Raw genomic sequence first — 22,982 nt, 5'->3', positions numbered from 1 at the left:
AAGGGCAGCGGTGACATCTACGGTACTGTAGCCACTCGCAGCTCCGAAGCTGTTGTCGGCGTGGCCGACGGATGCTCGTGTTAATGCATTGTTCCGTTAATGTCACTCTCAGTGGCCACGTGCACTACATCGTACTACCCAGCGGACGTGAGTCGACACCTCCGTCCGATGACTTCACGCATACTTAAGTACGCGCGCGATCGGGGCTACCACGGACACAACGGCTCTCATTACTACAATTGGGGCTATGGCTATGACAAATTCGACCCTCAGGGCTACCGCTCTTACGACCAAGGCCGTTCTTCCTGTGATGATGGCTATGGGGGTCGTTATGACCGCTCTGATCGTTATGACTCACACAATGACTAGGAGGACAACGTGACGCTCACCGCAGTGATCCTTCATCTCGTGGATCGACCCGTAAGCGCGTGGTCTGCTGTTAAATCCTTGGAAACACTGAAGAAGCTGTAACTCATCCCTGGCACCAATTGGTCCAGTAGCACCTCATGCGCTTTAAAATAGGTCACACACTCTTCGCGATAGGCTTGGACGTCAAGAGCGCACCCGTGGCGACGTTGACTTGCCATACCTGTGCTGCTGATGTCGTAGCACGCCTGCGCCAGAAGTCACAGTCCTCGTTGGCCTCTAAGGGGAACGGCAAGCTATCATCTGCATGCAGCAATAACTCAAGCTGCTTGCAAAGTTAAGGAATGACTATCGCAGAATAAATCCGTAGCAGACCGCTGAGCTCGCCATAGTCCCCGAAATGGAATACCACAAGTTCATGCATCACCTTCCTGAGCAATAGCGGGGGTGCTCTTACTCGATGCATGAGCACAACAAGTAATCACCTAGGCAACAGATATACCGAGTCAACTCGACATGTAATCTGTTGCAGGATTTCCGTACTGAAAACCTGTTGCTTTTCGACCACGCAACAGATAAACCGACACGGGCAACAGATTTTCCGCTGATGTGCCCGCAACAGATGAACCAGTAATTAGCAACAGATAAAAATATTCTCCCTTGAGTGGCTCATGACCGTCGACCACGCCAACCAGAACGTTCATTTGTCGAGGAACTGTGGCCATTTCTCGAATCTGGCATACTCCGGGTGGTCTAGCAGATATACGCTCTCACCGTTGCGGCGATCGAGAATTTCTCTTGGCTTTTTGTTGTTGCTTAGGATGTTGCGCACCATTTTGGCATCCTCGCGCGGGAGGCCACGGACCTTCATGAGGAGGTAGGTGCCTAGCCCTCTTTCCTCTTCTTCTTTTTTTCAGTGTCTCTGCATTGCGAACCGCCGATGATCACCGATGTTGTCACGGATGGTCGTGATTTCAGTTGTGACCGTGCACCTCTGAGCATCGCCCACATCTTGCCAAACCAAGTGGATCGCGTACTTCGTCACTCCCCAACTTGTTAAAACACCCGTCGGTAGCTCGCACTCTCAACACAGTACATGCGCTCATTCAGCGTCTTTGTTTTCGTCGTAGCTGCATCCATCGTCTCGAGCACCGATGGATATGGCTCTTGTTATCCAGTTCGGCGCCAAGGCTGTTCTATCTGCATGTGACGGTGATCGATGAAGCTGTGTTTACTCTGTGAGTTGGCTCGGTAGTACTAGCAATCCTCTCGGTACGTCAGAACCACTGAAATCCAGCAACAAGTTTACTCACTCCGCAATCGGCGCGCACACTTTCAAGACTCTGCATCAACTCGAAGTCCCATGCGCGCGCTCTACTTTGTGTTACTGCTGGCGATTTTCACTGCTACCAGTACCGGCCTCGACACTGCTGAAAACTCCGTTCTAGTGAAGCACAGGCAATCCGACAACGAAATCGCTGGCCGCGACCAGCAGCGCTACCTGAGGACAGAGACGAAGGCTGGGGCTGGAAAGAAACTCGAGATACTGGGCATCACGGCTCTGGTCAAGAAAGATGGAACGGCGCCAACTGAAGAACGAGGGCTTGGCAAGCTAGGGGGCCTTGCTAAGGGGAAACTGAACTTGAAAGCAATTCTGCTTGGTGGAGCCTTGGCGGCTGTGGTCGTGGTGCCTGTGGGCATTGGACTTGGCATTGCCTTGAAGTAGCGTTGCGACCAGAAGATCGCTGTTCGTGCTGGCATAGCGGGTAATATATTTTTCATTGGGCAACTTCTGTCAGCTCCTAAGTAGTTTACAACCTGGGCGCGCAGAAGTTCACAACGCCTGATGTCCTTCATCTCGTAGTTTTTTCTGCGTGTTTCGTTTTCTCTCCGTGTCCACATCACCACATTTTTTTTTTTGCGTCCGTTCGTCGGTTCATCCGGTCGGATCTTTCTTTACTTGGGCTGCTGGAGGCGGCCGGTGCGCGCCGGTTTCTGCCGCTGGCCCTCGAACGAGCGCTTGGGCGCCTGGCGCTGCCGGAAGCTGTCCTTCTTCCGCAGCGCCTGCGGCTTGTCGGCGTCGTCGTGCGCCACCTTCTCGTGGTACTCGTCGTGGTGCGTGCGCTGCTGCTCGAGCTTCTTGACGGCCTCGCGCAGGTGCACCGAGTTCTCCACGTCGTGGATGAGGCCGTTGATGCGCTCCATCTCCTCCACGTGGTGGCGCTCGTTGGCCGGCAGCTGCTGCGACGACGGCGAGTCGGCGTGCTCCACCTCCTGCAGCAGCACGAAGCCCTTGTCGCCCGGCTCGGCCGCCACGGGCATGTTGTAGTGGAAGCGGTTGTTCTTGGGGCTCCAGCGCACGCGCGGGATCGAGTCCATGAGCACGGCGTCCGCGTCGACGGTGGGCGGGGACATGGTCGCCATCTTGGCTTGGATCGCGGGGGGGGGGGGGCTTGAGTTGGTCTTGGTTAGATCGATAGTGAGACCGGAGAGGGCGGCGAAGCGGCGCGAGGTGCCCCGAAGGTGCACTTGAAGTTGCATGGATACGAGTCCCGCCGCTTTTCTGCGACCTGTGGAAGTACAGACAATCCTCTTTGGAGTGACATCCCGAATAGGGATACCCTCTGATTAGCACTAATAATAAAGGCTCTCCCGATGACCAATGGTTTACAAATTCAAGTCAAAACATCCTCTAACCTCCGGATAGTGTTTAGTGATACAAGATTAGGCTTTATCACTATCCAGAGACCGTTAACTATGTGAATGTCCATTTCGTAAAGTATGCCGGGCAAAGTTCCACCACAACGTGGGTCGCTTGCGACCATGAATGGACTGGACTATGAATGGACTCAGATCCTCTGGATTCGCGCACATATTATTAAGTTTGACATGTTTGTGATTCTGGAACGTGTATTTATCATATCAGCATGGGCGCTAGACTAGATTTCGCGTTGTAGCTGCCTGTGCAGTACTCCCAGTTCCATTTGAATAGTGGATAGCGTATCGTCACGCTTCGTGCCATATAGTTGTAAATATTATAGCATCCAGCACAACAAATACTTTTATCTTAAGGGCCCAAATACCAAAACCAAGTCAAAAATCCATGCCGATTGATTCGGGATTCGAGAGATTGACGACTCGAGCGACATTCGTACTACGACAATCGTAGACGAGCTTCAACTTCCTCTACTTGATCTAGTGAATGTAGGCGAGCTTGTTGCTCGGCTTGCTACTGTCGGACCTCTCTGTCACCGACATGTTCACGCTGCGATGCGCGGCGAGGTCCGTCGTCATGATCGGCAGCGTGTCCTGGAACTGCGCCGCCGACTGCTGCAGGTTTTCCACGTCGAGGAGCCCTCGAGCCGCGATGAGGCGGAGGAGGTTCTCGAACACCTTGACGCACGCGTGGGGCGACGAGATGGACACCATCCCAACCTCCTGGCCAGGTTTGAGGCACGACACGGTCCACGGTTCGTTCATCGGGTCTGCGTCAATGCCCGCGTTGTACTGCCGAGCTTCTTCGATCCACTGGGTCTTCCGCGTGTTCAGGATCCGAAACAGCACAGCGCCCCAATCTTCCTCCGTCTTTTTGGCTGCCTCCGTCTGTCGAGTACGCGTGCACAGCTCTCGATACGCCTCGATTACGAGACTGAGTGCCGTCTGGAAAATAGGACGGGACAGGATCACTTCTAGCAGCGTTTCAGAGCTCAGAGACAACAGATCGCATGCCGAGATGGTCTTGACCGTGGACACGCCGACCGAGTAACCCAGCAGACCTTGATCTCCAAAGAAGTCTCCTCTCTTGTAGTGCAGGCCTGACTGCTGCGTGTCAGCAGCATTCCCGCTAGCTGTCGTGGCCATGAGGTGGCCTTTCACGACGAAGTACATCTCCTTGGACACGCTGCCGTCCACCAGCACGCACTCGTCGCGAGGGTATCCTTCGTACTTGAGGTGCTGGGCGATGGCTCGAGTGATGGCGTCCACGTCCCTGTCATGAGGGTGCGTCGTGGCAAATGGGCGGAAGACGTTGTTGATGAAGACGCGCAGTGGCAGGTACGCGATGTGCATGACGGACTCGGTGCGAATGACTTGCGGGATCTCGTCGAAAATCGCCTGGTAGTTGACGCCGCGGTGCGAGCTCCAGAGCGACGACAAGAAGGCGTGCGACCGGGCCCTCAGCTTGCCCGTAATGTGCCACCGCTCGAGATACAAGTCGACGGCCATGTGGTTCTTGCGGAACTCGACTTCGTTGCTGATGTAACACACGTAGAGGTTCGCCATCTCCCCGATCATGTAGGCCATGGTGACCAGACCCACGAAGTCCACGAACAGCGTGAACGTGTACTCACCGTACGTCGAGGGCTCAAACACTTTCCCCTTCTTGACAAACGCAGTGGACGCGAAGAAAATCCCGCGAAGGAAGCGAAGCATGAGCAAGTCGAGAGACGGGTTTGACCAGGAGTTGACCATCACGCTGCGAGGCGGGGACCAATTGTCCCAATCGGCTTCATCATTATTTTGATCATTCGCTGAAGCTAGCGAGAAGTAGACGCAGGCGCACCAGTGCATGAGCACGAAGAGCAAAATCCACAATGTACACAGCCGATTCTTCTCGTACGCCATGCTGCGACGGTTGATCTCCCTCATGTAGTGCGGGAAGTTGACGAGTTTGAGGCATCGATTCAGGCACAAGAGCGGCGACTGGTAGAAGTCCGAGAGGAAGTGGTCGATCGGGATGGCCGAGATGACGTCGATCCAGAGACGCTGCCTTTGATACGCGTCGCGCTGCTTGTTCTCGTACAATTCCAGTGACTCAAGACCGTCTTTCAAGTTCCAATGCACCCAGATATCCCACCCGAACAGCACCTGACACGTGAGCTCGATGACTCGCGCGACGATCGGCAGCGGGCTCAAACGCTCCAAGACGTCGTATGAATTGCGGTACGGAACTATCAGCGCCATGTAAATCGTTCCGAACGCGATAATCTTGAGCCATTGAACGTGAAATGGGCTCTGTGCCTCGGTACACTGCAGCAGCATGTCGACCCAGAGCACGCTGTTCTTCTGCCTCGTCATTTGTAGAGTGATCGGTGTCTCAATTGAAGCCGAACGCTGCGCTTTATAGGACGAGAAAAAGGACCCGGCACTCTTCAGACTTCCTATGGGTCGGGTCGACGGCTTTCGCATCGCACGCTTGACACTAGGAGCGACTCGATCTGTTGAACTCCCAGCCGAGCTGCTTCCCGGCAGATTCGGCCCCAAGTCTCCCAATATGTCGGCGTGGTTGAGCATACTCTTGGAGGCTTTTGCTGCCATGTCCATCTGCTCCTCCATGTACAAGTTGCGCAGGTGTTGCTGCTCCTGCTGAATATTGACGATCTTGAGCACCTTCCGCTTCCAGTCTGGATACCGCTCGAACACGAGCTCAAGGGAGTGTCGAGAGAGTTTATACAGCACACAAGACGTCTTGCACCGAGCGTGCGCACTGCGAGGCTTGCTCGTGAACAGCGCGACCTCGCCGAAGTAGCTGCCACTCGTGAGTTCGTTCACCTTCTTCAACTGATTCTTGGCCTGCAGCTTGGACGGGTCCAAAGGAGTGAAATACGTGTGGAACGATGACCGGGAGGCCGGGGAACCCAGCGCATTCAACTTTGCATCGTGAGACTGGCGGCGATAGAGCGTCTCGAGAGGCACCAGAACCTCGATGATACCCGTAAACACGAAAAACATGTCGCTCCCTTCTTCTCCCAAGTGGAAAACGAACTGGTTCTTCACTGCCAACGCCTGGACAAACTGCGATACGAGCATCCGCGTCACCGAGCCTTCCATCCCGGCAAGGAATCCGACCTTGGAGATCATCGGCTGGAGGTGAACCAGGCGGATTTCGGTCAACAGGGAAGGAGGAAGGCAGCGCTCCAGGAGATATTCCTGCGTGATCGTGTGGTAGCGTTGGAAGAAGAAGTACGTCTTGAGCTGTTCCTCAATCGCTGGCGGGAGATGGAAATGGGCTAGTAGAAGCCGCAAAGAGCTGAGTTTTCCGTTGAAATCCCTTGAATTGGCGTCAATGAGCTCGACAACATCTGAAATATTCCCCACCACGAACGCGAAGAGGAAAGCTCCAGTTAGGAGGACGACGACAGTGAAGCAACACTGAGCCGCTGTCTTGGGCAGTTCTCCAGCGTAGGAATTCGACATCAAGCCGAACGACCAGAACAGCGACGCGGAGTACTGCAAGTGCTCGTCAGCTGACTTCAAAGACTGACCAGGACCCCACAGGTTAATACCCGACGAAAGGGAGTCGCTGAAGTTGAACCAGATGCAGCCGAATAAATGCGTCACCATGAGCGATACCAGCACCACCTTGGCCAGTCGTAGCTGCAGCGTACGGTTTAAATGTTTGTTTTCTAGTATGGATAACATGCCAGCTGCCCGAACGAGACGCAGCAGTTTGTTGACAGTTAAGAGCTCATAGCGCCTCGACCCAAGCATCCAATTGACAACGTAGAGCGGAATCAACGCCAGTACGTCGAAGTAGCACTCGTGAGAGCGGAAAAACCTCTTGCGAATGACCTCAACGTCCATGATTTTGTTGCCGAAGTCGTAGTAGCCAAGCCGCGAGCGGAAAAAGAAGTCAAGCACGAAAAAAGTCTCAAAGAATACGGCGATAATCTCCGACCCCACAGCTTTATCCGCGTTGACTCCAGAAGTGATGTCGCTGATCACTTTGAGATACAGCGCGATAGTCAAGCCAAAAATCCAGAGCTCCCAAATCTCCGTCGTGCTTTCGTCCGGATCGAAAACGATGTCTTCAAGACCCAAATACTTTAGCACCTTCACCTCCAATGTAATCTTCTTCTTAACGTCAGGCATCGGCCTCAAGCCTCCGCTAAACGAGCGTTCGCGACTGCTGTAGTCTTGCTGTGCTCGAGCGAGCTTGGCCCCGTCCAGTCGCTTCTCCAATGCTCGTAGTGCCATTGAAAACGTCGGGAAGACCTTGTGCATCCAGTTGAGATGATCGCGAGACACGAAGATGAGAATGCAGCCGCTTGCCGCCGTCACGCGCTCACTGTAGCTGACGGATGTTTCACTCAGATTTAGAGCAGCCGTTCCGATGAACCCCCCTTTGACGATCGTGCGAGGCATTCCTCCGTTCACAATGATAATGAGCTCTCCTTCCAGTAGGAAATACAGGCCGCTAGCGTAGTCTCCCTGGCGATAGATGATCTCTCCTTGCCCGTACAGAATGAACCGGACATTGTCGATGAAAGCTTGCTCAAGCGAATCCAGCGAAGCTCGGACGTCTGCCAACAGCGACAAGGTGCGTAGAGCTGGCTGGCACATACTTCGCACCACTGGCCGTTTGATAGCCTCAGGCAGCTCATTTAATAGGTCACCAGCGATAGCGCCACGGTGTGAGGACCACCAAAACTCTAGGAACGACTTGACCCGCTGATGGACTTCTGGAGGCGCAGCTCGAGAGTTGATAAAGCGCTGTACCCGAGTACGCGTCGCTAGAAACTCCTTCTGTTCGAACGCCGACGCAGTGATTCGCTTCTGGACGTAGTCGACCATCACCGCCATGGAGACGAACCCAAACACCATCAAGACAAGCGCCACACAGTATTGGAAAGCTGTCGATGGCTCTGCAGTTTTGCCCAGAGCTGTAAGCATCGTAGCTCCGAAGTAGAGCGAGCGCGTGTACTGCACACCAGCCAACGCGTGCGCCTCTGCTTTCGAGTATGAGGCATTCGTAAGAGCACCGACGTATTTCACTGTACCATCGGAGGGCTCAACTAATCGCAGTAATTCCAGATCATGGGTTGGTAGCCACGAGGTTCCATTGAGGTTTTCAGTACTGAAACCCTCGAGATACGTGACGCTGAAGTACGCGCATGCCACAAGATGCAAGACCAGCAAGTACATGACCCCCGCAGCTACCACACAACCCGTTCTGTTGATACGGAGGGCCTCCCATTCTCTCAGATGCCCTCTGATGCGCCAGATCCGAAGCAACCGCGGTAGACGTAGCAAAGCCGGGTGTGCTGCCAGCAGTGAAGAAGCATCAGCTGGAACCATTAACCCGTACGGGAGCAAGCAAAGCAAGTCTGCTATGAATGCCCCGCGCAAATATCTTCTTGCTATGAGCGAAGGCTGCGCAACTTTTTTGCGGTTTGTCATAAACGTCAAGTGGAAGTTCAGGTACATGTCGACTGCCAGCAGGATGTCCAAGATGGCATACGTCGCCTGTAAACTGCGGTTCAAGCTGGGACAATCGAGTATGGGGAAGGCGAGAAGCAGCGGCACGATGAACCAGTTCGCTGTCAAATGCGCTTGGAGCAGCACCAGCCAGTATTTCCGCCACGGAGAAGTGTGGTCAATCACCCGCTGCATCAGTAGTCGGGATAGGATGCTGCTAGCGTCGCCACCGACTTGTTGAGACCCACGACGCCGAGACAAATTGTCGTAAAACCCTTGCATCGTATCTGGGCGCGTGGCAGCGGAGCTTTTGATACTTGTGGTGCGTTGTGCCCACCAACCTCCAACACCCGACGACACTCGTCGAGCGTACGCTGACTGACTTCGAACCAATTTTCCTGAAGGTTTCCTTGCGATGACCGTAGGTGGCAGCTCGATCGGCTTCGCCATGAAGTTGATGGCGCGGTTCTCGTTCATGGAAATGTTCCCTCCGTCGTACTCGGAGTGCCGCGAAGCCGATAGAACCAGAGACGACTTGCTGCGCTTTAAAGACGCGCGCGCTACACTTTTCGCTCGGTCTCGCAGCGACGGCCGCTTCCTCCTCGCAGGCGGCTTGGTCGATAGCTGGAACAGCGTCGTGAGCATGTATTCCTCCCCTCCGCCTCGAGATTTCTGGTTCTGCCGAGCTTCGCGCTCGTCAATCATATCGTCTATCGTCGTTGCAATTTGAGCCGCATAGTCAGGATAACCCTCCAGCACTCGCTCCGTGTGGAAGCGTGACAGACGATAAAGCGTGCAGTACGACGTCGTCACGACTGCAGCGGAGCGCGGTCGCTTGGAGAAGACCGAGACCTCGCCGAAGAAACTTCCTTGGCGCAGCTCGCGCACCTTCACACCGTTGACCAGAATATGCAGCACCCCGGAGTTGACCACGTACATGTAGTCTCCCTTGTCACCTGCTTCAAACAGTGTAACATGAGCTGGGAAGCTCGTCATCTCCAGCAAACTCGTGAGGGCCACAATGAACTGCTGGTTGCAGCCACGGAAGAGCGGGATGCGACCCACCATGTCTTTCAGAAGCTCCACCTGGATGTCCTTGGTGATCGACGGACACAAGAGCTTGACCACCTCGCGGTCGTTGGACTCGGCGTCCGTGTGGTGGCGCTTGAAGTACTCGACAGCCTGCACCTGCAGCGGTTCTGGAACGCGGTGAAACGTGAGGAGGTGCCGCAGCTGATTGATCCGAGCCTGGGCCAGTTTGGTCTGGTTGCTCTCGGACTTGGACAGCATGAGCAGTGTCGAGCAGGAGTAGACGAACAGCACAAAGCCCAGCAGCGCCACGGTCAGCGTGAAGGCGAACTCCGAGCTGAAGCGAGGCAAGGCGCCCTCGAAAGCACCTGTGAGGAGCCCCACGCTCCAGAAGAGGGATTGCACGTACTGAGTGGTCAGAGATTCATCTTCCATTGGGGCAGAAGGCAGCCAAGGGTTCGACGCAGCGCTAGAACTGCTCCGGCCGAACGCGAAGCGAGCACAGGCGACCACATGCGCCACGAACGTTGTCACCACTAAAACTTTGAAGATCTTGAGAGACCGGAAGCGCTTGGAGTAGACGTCGTCCAGATTGGCCAGGTAGCTCGGAATGCGCCAGAAGCGCAGCACCTTGTGAGCTTCCAGCCACCCGAGCGAACAGGCCCCACTTGATGAGACCCAGCCAGCGTTGATCAAGGGCAGAATGACCGATAATGGTAGAATGGCCAGCACGTCGAGGAGAAAGCCGAACGACTTGAGGTACTTGGCCCTCGCTTTGCGTTTGTCGCGGTGGATGTTGCCAGCCTCGTAGAATCCGGTGTTGAGTTTCACGTAGAAATCGGCACCGAAGAGAACTTCCGCCGCGTAGAAAGCCCGAAAGGCCGACGTTGATGAAGGGAGGGCGTCTGCAGCTGCGAACGTCACTGCGAACGGCAACAGGAACGCCTCGTACAGCAAGCAGCCGAACAATAGTTGGTGCCAGCTCTTGAGCAGAATCGAGTGCGGGTCGAAGGCGTTGCGCAAGTCGCTGATGTAGCCGTAGAAGCTCCCGCTGCTGCTGCCCTCGTGGATCAAAGAGCGCCGGCGAGCACGAGTCCTCATTGCGTTGCGTGTGGTTCTTCACTTTGACGCCCAACGGTCGTCAAGTTCTGAAACAGTTTCTGCTTGGCGGCCGGTGACGTTAGAAAGTATTGGGCTTTACACGGGGAGTCAGAAGCAAGCTGAAGTGAGGTCAAACGGTTGATCAAGATAGTACATTTTCATCAAAATCAAGGGGCTCCTAGTGTCCCTGTGAGTAAGGCCCACGAAGATCAAGCGTTCCACTGAGGGTCCGAGTCTCGCCCGGAGCGATTCCGATACAAAAGCCACGTACTTAAGTAAGTCCATTTCCGACCCCCGACTACCTCCATCACTACATCCCCTGGAACCCCCTAAGTCACCCCCCTAATGGAGCTCCCGATTAACCTCTGCAACCGCATCCCCGCCTCACCACGACTTCAGGAAGGGAAACCGATCAACTTGGAAAAGTTTAGGGGAACTCACTTAGACGTCAAAAAAGTGCCAGCTTCCAGTAGGCTCCGAAATAAGTGCCTAAATATACGCCACCAGGTCAAGTACCTGGGGCCTTCTCTCTCTCATCAAAAACAATTATCACACGGATCTTTGGAGAAAAAGGTTTGGAGTCCATCGACGGCTTTTCCACTGGGTCCCACCCAGATCAATTGTCGAAGTAACAACAAAACTTTTCGTCTCTTACGGACGAATGCAGCATGAAAACGCTGAGGCCCCTGTTCTGGTGCAGGAACACGTTCTGTGCTGAAAATTAGAATGAGTCTTATTAGATCACCCTCACTTTACGTTCACAGCCGTCTAAGTTCGCACTCGTTGCACTTTTTGCACACAGATCAGTGTGCAATCAGTGGGCAAAATCCCTACATTTTGCAAAGCCATCAGAATTTGATCCTCAGATGCACCTGTACGAATTCATTAAGTTCACGTGCGAACTTTCCGATTCCAAACATTATCTATACAGGTAGACTGTACAACTGTATGCGCACCTATTTAGAGCAGCTTCCAGTACTCTGGTCCCGATTTTGCTCATTTTGCTCTGAGGGTGAAGGTGCGGGTGAAGCGAGTTTCGAAACCTATCTATTGGTCTAAATCATAACGGCACACAGTACCAATTTGGGGTTTTGCGTTCCGACACACTGCAATTCAGCCTCCGTGCACAGATGTGTTCTGGTTGGAGCACACGCGTGCTAGAGCAGTCTGACTCTCAAATGCCATTCATTTCATAGCTTCCGAACTACTCTATGGAGCCTAAAGCTGTTGCTATCGCCGCGGTGCTGCTTAGCACATGTGCTACAGCTCTAACTACAGCCACAATTGACAAGCGGAGCTGTAGACGAGCGCCTTCCACTGTTTCTACTTTCTCTACCACTACGTTTAAGCAATGACTGCTGTTGACACTGATTGGTTTCACCAAGAAGCTATGCTGTGATCGCGCGTCGTTCTTGCGCCTTTATCGGGAGGTGCATGCTGCATACAAGCGCAAGCCCGCAGCCAACAGTAAGTGCCCCCTGGTAAAACGATTTGCCTTAACAATGATGTACTTTGCGCAGGGCGGAACCATGGACTCGGCAGCCTCGGTGATGGGGATATTACGCCCCCGCGCAGTGGTCTACATCAACGACTGAATTGACGTCCTCAGCTCCATGGCTGCCAAGCACGTGGATCTGCCCAGCGCAAGTGAGGTGGAGGCGGTGGAGGCTGGCTTTTTTAAGGTGGCAGGCTTTCCCGGAGTAGTGGGGGCTGGAGATGGAACGCTCATTGCGATACCACGCCCCCATGATTTTGAGGGCTGGTATTACCGCAAAGGCTTCCCTGCCGTAAATGTGCAGGCAATTGTCGACCACCGCGGGTCCTTCAGGTCTATCTCGATACGGTCAGGCTCTAATAATGACCAGTCTTTGTGGAGTCCGAAAGCGGTAAGTTCATTTGCATATTGCTCTTTCGCGACTTTGATATTTATTCTGACCAGTGCTGCTGTGTACCAGTTTACCTGACTTCGTCCCTCCTGGGAAGCACTTACTGGCGGACGCTGGCTACAAGATATGGGGCCACATGCTGACCCCGTTCCCAGAGTCCGAGGCCATTGCTAACCGCCGAAAGCGCGTCTACAACCGGCTCCACTCTCGCACACGGATTGCGGTAGAATGCGCCTTCGGACGCCTCAAGAATCGCTTCCGAATCTTACTGGGAAAGCTGGAGCAGAAGACGCCTAAGCGTATTGGAAAGGTAATCCAGAGTTGCGTGGTGCTACACAATATGCTGCTGGCTGTACAAGATGGCTACGTGGTGTTAGACACTGACCCACTCCGGCCCGAAGCGCACCACCGTGACGAAAATGGAGGACTTGTGGTGTCTGAGCAACCGTTTTCACACCTTTTAGGAGTAGCAATACGAAACGATCTAGCCGACATTTTCGTACCTTAAGCTAACGCAATGGAAGCGAAGATGTTTGACGAAAAGCAGTGTTAATCCTTATTCCTAGCAAACACCGAGCTCGAACTTACGCTTGGTCCTTAGGAATAAGCTGCCGAAGCAGCTGCAGCTGTAGCGCCTGGAACTGGCGCGTTTCCTCGTGCTGGCGTTGCAGTGTAGCCATCAGGCTGCTAACTGTGATGTCCGTCGAGGTACCAGCAGTCAGCGACGCTGCTGTCGCCTCCATACCAGCCTGCATAGCACCAGCCAGGTTTTCGATGGGCGAAGCCTTTCCGCGACTCGCAGTAGTTGTAGGCTCATCTGCCGATGTAGCCACTACTTCACTGTCATCAGCATCCAAGTGCGAGTCCAGCAGGACTTCGCCGCTAATGCCAAATCTGCCTGAAAAGGCATCATGTAATATGCTCCAAATAGCATCGTCAATTTCGCGCAGCTCACGCGCACAGTTGCCCGTCACTTTGCGGTAGATGCACTTGAGTTTGCGGTACGTTTGGGAAACCTACAGGCACATACATACAACACGTTATACGTAGCACAGCACATTGTTGCGATGTAAGAGGTAGGCACGTACTTGATCGGTCTTGATGACCACGTCAACTGACTGCGACCACACGCTGGCAAAGTACTGCCACGCTAGCGCTGTCTGGGTCTTGGTCTGCGCAGACTCCAGCAGGCGCTTGACGTCCCCGTCTGCAAAGCGGAGACGAAGCAGCTCAGCGATCATGTCGTTCAACCATTTAAAGCGCTTTGATGACTTGGCTTTCTTCGGACTTGGGCCGCGCGACGCCACTACCGGCCGTTCTCCCTGCGTGCCCGGGTTACTAGTGTTGTCGCTCGTGTTTTCCATGCTAAATGCCAAAGCGCATGGCGATACTGTATGTGCTAGCTTCTTGTATTTGGGAACGGAGGTTGGTTGGCTATGAGGGCAGGTAATGCATTGGACAAGATTCACCGCACGTGCACCTAATGTCTTGGTGCACACGTAGACAGCTCCAAAGTAAACCTAGCCCCAGTCAGAAGGTGAGGGCGGAACGCGTGCCGGCACCTGAACCAGGGCCTCACCTGCCAACCATTTTCTGCGATAAGATCATTGAGAGATCATGATAAAACGAGAGCTATGCGTAGGCTGGGATAGCTAAAGAACTTTGTGTGAGATAAGTAAGGAATCTCCACCGCGGCTGCACTGCGCAAATTACGAAAAGCAAAGTCGGCCGTTGCACGAAGAAGCTTTAAAATTTACTACTAAAGTACAGCATTCGTTATAAGGGAAATGGCCAACCTCGGACCGATGGCCAGTTCGGGGCCGATTCTGTCGACCAATCAAATAAGTTATACACACCAAATAAACATCTGGTTGGCCACTTATAGTGTACCATACAGGAGACAGACTGCGACTCTACAGTGAAATCAAGTAAAACGAATCGGCCCTGAATAGGCCAGGACCATCATTACTGACGCTGTTGTTTGGTCGAGCCTATTGCGCTTATTTTTAGACGTCGCAAGCTATGAATTAGTCGAACAAATCGGCAGGAGTATCGGCTTTTCATCGATACCGTTGCTGTGTTTTACTTTTATGTAGATCAACAGACCCGAAATTGGCCATTTCCCTTATGTAATTCTGCGTTACCCATACAGCGCATTTCCTGCGCCTGCTTCGCAGCCGCAGCATCTGCTTCGAGCCAATTAGGAGTTGTACGTGCTCGTGAACCTTTAGTCTGTCGAACATTATCTTCTGGGCACACAAACGTTTTTTTCATTCACTTCAGCAAATTAGTATACACGAGCAAGGCTTCGCCGATGCCTCTGGCAGTTTCCTGCTACATCCAGCTTGGGCGGATTCATTGCAACACATCCACGGTTATTCATTCTCCGGCATTGACCTCTATACGAACGCCTCGGGGTGCCTATCATAGACAGAGTGGAGCCCATAGGTACTGCCTATGGGCGGGTGTGGATTACTTTCAATGCCAAAAAGGTGGAAGTTCGATGCATCTAAAAACAAGGTGGAGGTTCAAGGCACTTAGAAATGAAGGCGTGTGCCATGTGGTGTAAGCAACGTGCATATGCAGGATGACCCCTAGTCGATGAGAGCTTCAATCTAGAAGATCTTTCCTGTGATGTTAAGACCCAGTGCGGCAGACGAACTCAGCAGCTCTAGTTGATCGAGTTCGAGCTGCAGTTCACGACCATCTTGAATGCGAACCGTCCAGCGGAAAAATCCTGTGGGGCCCGAGCAATCCAGCCAGTCTATGATTTGGCCGGGCATATAGCGATTCGTCACCTGGTCATCAATGCCTGTGACTGGCAACTGCTTCATCACGTTCCAGTTCATTGGCATTGCAGGTCGCTTTTCAAGATCGACCATGAATTTATCCTTGGCGAAATAGCATGAATGGGAAGGTTTTGGGAGGTTGCTCAGCTCCGGGACGTTTCTCAGCCTCGGGATGCTGCCTCGGGACGTTGCCCATGTACGGGCTGTCGCCCATGTCTGGCACGCTGTTGATCTTCATGGCATGCACCACCGGGGCAGCTTTGGAAACAACAAATGGCCGTTTCTAAAACGGAACACATACATGCATTGAACCTCCACCCTTTTTTTAGAAACATTGAAACTCCACCTTTTTTGCATTAAAAGTAATCTCATCCCCCTATGGGCTCCACTTTTATAGTCTACGACGTCAGTATTTACATGTCTGCATGATAGCGAGTGTGCCATTCTGCATATTGGGAACTCCAGATAATCAACAACACGGTTAATATTTATCCACCCCTCCAGCAACTTAGCACATGTAGTGTAGGTGCTTATGTGCGAGGGGATTGAAGAAGTGAGATATCGTTTGATGGGTGTGCTCCGCGGCAAGCGCGGCACTGGAAGTGCGCGATGTACTTCCTTACCTGTCAAATAATGCTTTGCCGATGGTCTCACCGCGCGCGGCGACAACCTAGTAACGCTGGCCAACGACATGCGGACTGGTAGGGAGCTTCAGCGGTAAGTACAACTTACACAAAAGTGAGCACTGAACGAAAACGGAACAGCTCGAGCTTGTCTCGGATTTAGGGATGGAGAGCATAGGCAGTGAACTTCAGTTACCGGGGCCAGTTTTCCGGCTTCAGTATTACTGGCTTCAGTTACCGAGGTGCCGCCTAACTAACCTGTGTTGGGCTGGCCACAGCACCCTCCGAGGACTGCTACCCCAGAAAAACAAATAGTTTTCAACAACAGTTGATGTGACGATTCAAGGAAACAAGTTCGTATTCGGTCTACCCCCGCGTACAAGGCTTAAGAAGCACCAGGCAAGCAACTATCTACATAGTCATGCCTTCTCCTCCGCTAACAACGTCTGCATATTTTACTTGCGATTCTCCACCAAAGCCCAAAGTCTTGTCATTGTCAAAATCGATGACAAAGTGTGTTTCATCAATGTTCTCAATCACGTTTTCGTCGTATTTACCCCTTTCGAACCCCCGTTTCAGCTCACCCAGGTGTGCCGCCACGCTGTTTTCGATCACTGCAGTCTTTTCCGGACTTAGCTAGCGTTTCCCGGATTGCGCTCGAAGTATGATGTTGTGGGTTTCCATGAACGACTGCACCCAGCGCGTGTTAATCTTCTTTTCCAGCAATACGCCATTCGCGTCCGCCTCTGGGGCACCCGGTCGGCGCAGCATACGCAACGCCAACTGACGTAACAGTCCATAATCGAACTTAAGTCCGAGCTTACGAAGGAAGTCAAACTCGCTGCAAAGCCGAGGATATATCCAATTCACCAACGCACTTCTTTGCCGCCCACGTCCTTTTACAGCTTTAGTGTTGACTCGCTTCCTTCCGGTATCCCTGCGAGTCGAGATACTAACCGCGCCACCTTCGCAAATGTCTCCCGCTTTTTCCACCAATTGATGGCCTTGCTCAAATTCGCATTGCGGGTGGCTGAGATGAAAACATCGGGAAACTCGTCAACAGCACGGGCACACATGTTCTTCTTTCCTTTCTTCTTCATGTAGCTTTCCAACCATGCAATCACGCGCCGGCGCTGTTGGATTGTGCTGACACGCAGCGTAGAGCGGCCTAATTCGGTTTCCGGGACGTCAGAAACCTCAGTGTCATCATGGGCAAGTGGAGGTTCGTCCCCATCCTCTGATTTCGTTTCCTCATTAAATGATGCAAGATCAATGCTATGATATTGCGGACACTCAGTAGCACCCCCTTTGTCGGCAACCTTGCCGCGCTCTTTCTGGAGAGACAGTGCTGCCACGATCGGAGATGCTGGTGGCGGCTCCTGCTCCTTGGTTTGGCAGGCCGGGCACAAGATGAACTGACCAAAACCTTCGGCTCCAACGGCAGTGCCGCAAAACGGATGCATGTGCACAAAGCACGAAGGGCAGCGATGTATTGGTCCGGCGTCGTCACCACACCCTCCACATGGCGCCTGAAGGCCCGTGTTAGCGCTCATAATGGCGACGGCGTGCTGTTCGCGCGGAAGTCGGGATGTGACAGAACGTGGAGGAGGTGCGGTATAGCTAAAGATAGTATGAAAAAGGTGATACTAATACTGGGATAGGAAGCAACGTTAGTGCTGCTATCGCAGACCAAATAGGATTATATCCGTGGTACGTCAACTCAAAGATGACCCCTCTTGACTGGGCAAATCGAACCGGTAGGCTACCCATCACACCGGTATGGCCCCGGTGCCGCACTGGGCCCTCCAAAAGGTTTATATGCGTGGGCAGTTTGAACCGGTATGAGTCAGTAACATATATGGAGTGAAGTAAAGCGAATGATTGAAGCGGACGGACTACCCTTGTAGCATACACAGGCAAGTATTTTCATTTCTCTACTAGCTATAAGCAGATCTCGAGCAAGGTTCTTTTCATACTGTGTATAATTACTGCCAAGTCGTATCTTGCATCTTCGCCGTTGAGGTGAATTACCGGGCAGATGGTGCGGCTGCGAAGCAGGCGCAGGAGATGACCGTGGTTCGTAACATAACAACTAATAAAGGGGTTTATCCCAAATAGCGTTGTTGGATGCACGCATTGGATGCATTCCCCGCCTAAATCGATTGATGGCACACCACTTACACAAAATAGATTAGATTCAAAAATTCATTTTGGAGGGGGATTGCGGTCGCAATTTTTCCCGCCAAAAATCTTCTCGTGATAAGCTCGTCAATTCCGCCACCCTCAGCACCGCTGGCGCAGGCAGGGAAACTCGTAAGTATACGCTGCTCTGTTGCTTGATGCTGGTCTGTGAGTGTTACGGGACTCTGGTAGTGCCTACGCATGTCATGTCTAGATATCCGATCACTAAGTGAAGAGAGGCGCGAACGCGGCGGTCACGACAAGGATAGCAGCCTGCAGCAGTTCACGATGTTGAGTCCGCGGCAAAGGAGTGACGCTCTACCTGTCGTTGAGGCGGCCCTTGCGCTGATTTCCCTCCCGGGACGCTTGCTTTCATGGCGAAGCCTGATTGGACCTACGAAGTGAACTCCGGAGACGCTCACTGCGATGTGTTTCTCTCCGGACCTGATCAACGTTTCGCAATGCCCGCATCGTTGTGCCCCACCGGTGGTTAAGGAGTGGTTAAGGAGTCGTCGACAAGCTCAAGGACAGGAAGAAGGGGTTCCGGGAGGAAGGAATGCAACCAGACGGCTATGTCATGTTCGTAGTTGAGAGGACCAAGCTCTATTTGCCTGGTACGCTCTCTATAGGCAGCAACTTAATTCAAAAGGGAAAATCGATCTCCTTCTCTCTCTCTCTCTCTCTCTCTCTCTCTCTCTTAAAATTCGTGACGTGTACGCTGGCGAAGACCTGCTGTCTAAGCGCTTGCTCGGGTGTGCCCCGGCCTGCCGGGTGCGAGGGCGCAAGAAGCCGTGATATGGCAACGTACTGCTACCGTTAGAAGGCAAGGGGCGGTTTCCTGGTGCAAGCTTGATGATTACTCTGCGTACCGATTATGATTTGTTTTAAAAGAAGGTTGATTACTAGCTTGAACTTGTGCAAAAGGGCACAGGATGCGCCCTTTAAGAGGGGGTACACTCTACCGTGTTTTGGAAAATCATCTAAAGGGCGCTTTCTGTATCCTTTTACCGCGAAAGGGTTAACATACTGTACGACTATCATGTTGGGCGAGTACCATGAAATAAAAAAACAGGTAAAAAACAGCTTGGGCGCTGGGGGGTTAAAACTAAACCCGTGGAATCTTAATCCAGAGGAGGTAAAATCACCACAGTGGTTTGGTTTGCCAAACCCCAAGCGTTGATTGAATTCATCGGAGTGACGATATATGATCAGGTAATGCCTTTGAAAAGGAACTATCAAACTTGGTAGACGTAATTGTACAATGGCAGATTAGGCAGATGCAAAGCAGACGCAGGAGATGCCCGAGAACGTTGTTTCCTTGTACGAGTATGCATACACGCTAGCTTCGAGTCATTCGCGTTTTAGACGGTGACCCCGATCTCTCCCAATGACTAAGGTCATCAGTCGTTGTAGTCGTTAGGAAAACTAAGTGACCTAAATGTACCTCAATTAACAAAAACAAAAAAACAGCTAGCTTCGAACTGCGACCCCCCCGGGTACACCACCCGGGTAACTGGTGCGTCGCAAGTGCGGTGCGTCTAAGTCGTCTGCGCTGTGCGTTTGAATGACTGCTTTGGTTATAGCGATAGTGACGGCGCGGCCGCGGTGAAGATGTTCACACTACGTTCGTTAGCTATCCCAGCCTATGCCTACCTCTCGTTGATAAACTTGGGCTCAACGAATCGTATTCGGGTCTCCTGGTTATATATTGTCACTATCAGTTGATTACGCGCGAGCCATGATAGCGCTTTTGCGGCACAAATTTTGCTCTAGCACAGAATTCGAGTCAAGAAACACGATTAGTTCAGTCTAACTGCGGGCATCTTCTGCGCCTGCATCGCAGCCGCAGCATTGACCCCATAACGCGTCTATATGATGGGCAGCCTAAACACCAGCTCTAAAAACTATCAATCACGTACGGGGCCGAAGCACCACGACGCAGGGCGCATCCGCAAGGGGTATAGTCTCGCTGCCACGCACGCTACACCAGCTCCATTTGCACATTTAAATAAGTACGTGTACGACAATTATAGTTGTTCCGTTTGCAGAACTTGTCATCCCATAACATCAACGCAGATATTCAGTATATACTGGGATAGGAAGCAACGTTAGTGCTGCTATCGCAGCCCAAATAGGATTATATCCGTGGTACGATAAGTCAAACGATGACCCCTCTTGACATCTAGCTGGTATATTTCTTGAAACCGGTAGAACTCCGGTGTTGCACTGGGCCCTCCAAAAGGTTTATATACATGAGCAGACTGAACCGGTAGGATGCCTATCACACCGGTATGGCCCGGTGATGCACTGGGCCCTCCAAAAGGTTTATATGCGTGGGCAGATCTAACCGGTGTACAACCGACGACACTGGTATGATTCAGTACATATACTCGAGCTGTGAACGAATTGAGTTAAAGATAATGATTGAGACGGACTGTAATAGCACTAGAGATAAGAATTTGCATTTTCAAGCTGCAAACAGATCTCAGCCAAGGCTCGCGTTTTTAATTTTGTAAAGCATTGCCACTTGGTATTTGGAATCTATAGACTTAGAGCCAATTTACGGGCAGATGCTGCGCCTTCGAAGCTGGCGCGGGAGATGACCGTAGCTCATAAGAAAAGTAATCAATTAAAATAAAGAGGAAGTTTATACCAAAATCCTCCTATCCAAGCCTTCGCGGAGCCCTAGTTTCAGTTCGCAGGCTTCAGTTACCGGCTTCAGTTTACCAGAGCCAGTTACCGGGCGGACGCCGAATTAACCTGTGTTGGGCTGGCCACAGCACTCCCTCCGGGGTTACTGCTATCCAAGAATTAAATTATTAGGACGAAGTCCCCTCTATAATAGCGCGTTACTCTCATTTAGCTGTTTTTACGACTCAGATTAGCTTTTTTACCAAGGGTCAATATTAATTACTAGAATCGGTTAGGATCACAATTTATTTTTCACATCGACTGCAGCCGAAAGCGGCAAAAATCTGGGTTTAATAACATAATGGCTATCAATAGAAGGTAGGATCAGTCGGTTTCATTTAGAAATAAAATGTTGTCACTAATTGACAATGCCATAAAACCTGAGGGTCGAAGTTACGAAACAGTGATTGCGACGGTTAGTATGGATGATGTCAGAAATTGTAACAGGGTTACACGCACAAGCTACAGTCACTTGTAACTCTAACAGACACGACGTCTGCTAGAGGTTTGAACGACTTTCTCGACCTTGGGGTAGACACACCAAATGCTACATACATTTAGGATCACCACGACGGGTGGTCCATAGAGACTTAGGATTCCTATTGGCTGAAAGCAGCATCTTTTATCCAATGAGCGACATGCATAGCATTGGAATTCTGCCAACCAGCCGTTGGCAGATTCCTAGTATAGAATATTACATTTAGAGGAAGTCAGAAACATAAAACAAAAATAGCAGTTCTCATTTTAACCCAAAAACATTATTTGGATCGTTTATTTAGATTAATCTATACTCGGAGGCCCGAGTATAATTAACTCTAATTTAAACTAAGCTACGCTTCCTCACATACACGCGCACACGTGTAAGCTAAAGTAGTGGGTCAAAGTAGACCCATTACAGAAATAGCTTAAAATGCGATGTTTAACTCAGCTTGGATATCCGTTGGACCCCTTGTTAAGGCTATTTTACCTGTCAAATCTTATGGCTTCGTAAAAAGGGTAGCCTGTAAAATGTCTGGACAGTGGCCGGTCACATCTGCCGGGCGAGATCAGGAGCCATGATAGAATATCGTGTCCGTTCCGACATCTAGAATTTCACATTACAATATGACAATAGATATTGCCCTATCATAAGCCTTAGTCGGACTTTTGGGGCCAATTGGCGAAATCGGACAATTCGGACATATTTTGTCTGATCCTAAGAAAAAATATTTGATATGTTCATAATGAAAGCAAGACGATCTCATATTCTAAAAACACCGTGCTCGTTCGGACACTTATCGATTTGAACAGCGATCTTGCACTTCATGAAAGTCGCCATCACCAAGCACTTGGTGTCTAGGGTCTCAATGCTGCACGAGCACACCTTACTAGAAAACAACGCGCATACACAATCACTTTAATAAATACTTATGTAAACTTATTTGTAGTACTGCGTGCTATCACTTCTCCTTGCAAACGAAAGCAGGTCCTCGAGCGCCGCTAGGTCTTGGGCGCAACGATATCTCTCAGCGCTCTGTACTGCATCTACTGCCGCGCCCTCCTCTCCATTCTCTGCCTGCGAATCCTGCTGCTGCTGCTGCTCTCTTTGCTCGGTCGGCACAGTGCTGCGCCCAGCGAACGTACGCTGCGGCCATGGCCGCCAGGATGTCTCCAGTTGCTGTGGTGACTGTTGTACTTGTTGGTGAAATTAAAAGAGAATGTATTGATACAGTTTAAACAAGCTAGGAGCTGTCTCCCAGCCCTGGCCTAGTGTTTGTAACGTGAATGGTGCTCGTACGCTAGCTCCTGCTAACCAGCCATGTCCTTCTTGTAGTCCTTCCACTGTGACGCACGTCACAGATGTGCACGTCACAGATCGCTCTGCTTACACGCTACGTCTCGTTGAGCACGTCCGCGCGGGTCTGCTCCTCCTCCGCGCCTTCTCCATCCGGCACGGGGTCCTCGTGCTCCTTCGTGCTCTTCGTCCGATGCCGCTGCGTCGTCTGAGCACATCGGACGCGCGCCTCCCTTGCGGCGCCACCTTGCTTGTGCTTTGCATCTGGATGTCCATCGCCGCCTCGTCTTGTGCTGGTAGGATCGCATCATGAGTTGTGGGCGCCATGTCTAGATCCTGCCGGTGC

General features: G+C 51.9%; 8 protein-coding genes across 8 annotated transcripts; 4 read left to right on the top strand and 4 right to left on the bottom strand.

Moving 5' to 3' along the window:
- Positions 1-1,729: 1,729 nt before the first annotated feature.
- Positions 1,730-2,092, top strand: PHYSODRAFT_287021 (hypothetical protein; the record flags this gene model as incomplete). The annotated part of the gene is made up of 1 exon (XM_009534818.1): positions 1,730-2,092. The coding sequence occupies one exon, from the start codon at positions 1,730-1,732 to the stop codon at positions 2,090-2,092; it is 363 nt and encodes a 120-aa protein (XP_009533113.1).
- Positions 2,093-2,119: 27 nt separating this feature from the next.
- On the bottom strand, positions 2,120-2,829 carry PHYSODRAFT_287020 (hypothetical protein). Its single transcript, XM_009534817.1, has one exon. The coding sequence runs from the start codon at positions 2,788-2,790 to the stop codon at positions 2,323-2,325; it is 468 nt and encodes a 155-aa protein (XP_009533112.1). The 5' UTR covers positions 2,791-2,829; the 3' UTR covers positions 2,120-2,322.
- Positions 2,830-3,561: 732 nt separating this feature from the next.
- On the bottom strand, positions 3,562-10,692 carry PHYSODRAFT_337186 (hypothetical protein; the record flags this gene model as incomplete). The annotated part of the gene is made up of 1 exon (XM_009534816.1): positions 3,562-10,692. The coding sequence occupies one exon, from the start codon at positions 10,690-10,692 to the stop codon at positions 3,562-3,564; it is 7,131 nt and encodes a 2,376-aa protein (XP_009533111.1).
- Positions 10,693-11,903: 1,211 nt separating this feature from the next.
- On the top strand, positions 11,904-12,656 carry PHYSODRAFT_518778 (hypothetical protein; the record flags this gene model as incomplete). Its single annotated transcript, XM_009534815.1, has 3 exons — positions 11,904-12,011; positions 12,078-12,269; positions 12,318-12,656. 3 exons carry the CDS (start codon positions 11,904-11,906, stop codon positions 12,654-12,656), a joined length of 639 nt encoding a protein of 212 aa, XP_009533110.1.
- Positions 12,657-12,714: 58 nt separating this feature from the next.
- Positions 12,715-13,086, top strand: PHYSODRAFT_518423 (hypothetical protein; the record flags this gene model as incomplete). The annotated part of the gene is made up of 1 exon (XM_009534814.1): positions 12,715-13,086. The coding sequence occupies one exon, from the start codon at positions 12,715-12,717 to the stop codon at positions 13,084-13,086; it is 372 nt and encodes a 123-aa protein (XP_009533109.1).
- A 76-nt stretch (positions 13,087-13,162) lies between these two features.
- PHYSODRAFT_518986 (hypothetical protein) lies at positions 13,163-13,819 on the bottom strand (the record flags this gene model as incomplete). Its single annotated transcript, XM_009534813.1, has 3 exons — positions 13,163-13,308; positions 13,420-13,594; positions 13,637-13,819. The coding sequence occupies 3 exons, from the start codon at positions 13,817-13,819 to the stop codon at positions 13,163-13,165; spliced, it is 504 nt and encodes a 167-aa protein (XP_009533108.1).
- Positions 13,820-16,626: 2,807 nt separating this feature from the next.
- Positions 16,627-17,543, bottom strand: PHYSODRAFT_304282 (hypothetical protein; the record flags this gene model as incomplete). Its single annotated transcript, XM_009534812.1, has 2 exons — positions 16,627-16,831; positions 16,948-17,543. The coding sequence occupies 2 exons, from the start codon at positions 17,541-17,543 to the stop codon at positions 16,627-16,629; spliced, it is 801 nt and encodes a 266-aa protein (XP_009533107.1).
- A 707-nt stretch (positions 17,544-18,250) lies between these two features.
- PHYSODRAFT_355241 (hypothetical protein) lies at positions 18,251-18,845 on the top strand. The gene has a single exon (XM_009534811.1). The coding sequence runs from the start codon at positions 18,373-18,375 to the stop codon at positions 18,574-18,576; it is 204 nt and encodes a 67-aa protein (XP_009533106.1). The 5' UTR covers positions 18,251-18,372; the 3' UTR covers positions 18,577-18,845.
- The last annotated feature ends 4,137 nt before the right edge of the window (positions 18,846-22,982 follow it).

The sequence above is a fragment of the Phytophthora sojae genome (genome assembly GCF_000149755.1).
Source record: "Phytophthora sojae unplaced genomic scaffold PHYSOscaffold_8, whole genome shotgun sequence".
Lineage (NCBI taxonomy): Eukaryota > Oomycota > Peronosporomycetes > Peronosporales > Peronosporaceae > Phytophthora > Phytophthora sojae.
This window is presented reverse-complemented; position numbering and strand designations above follow the sequence as displayed.

Bases quoted from the DNA above. Each gene is read 5' to 3' on its own strand.
- PHYSODRAFT_355241 (XM_009534811.1), top strand. From the start codon at position 18,373: ATGTCATGTCTAGATATCCGATCACTAAGTGAAGAGAGGCGCGAACGC.
- PHYSODRAFT_287020 (XM_009534817.1), bottom strand. From the start codon at position 2,790: ATGGCGACCATGTCCCCGCCCACCGTCGACGCGGACGCCGTGCTCATG.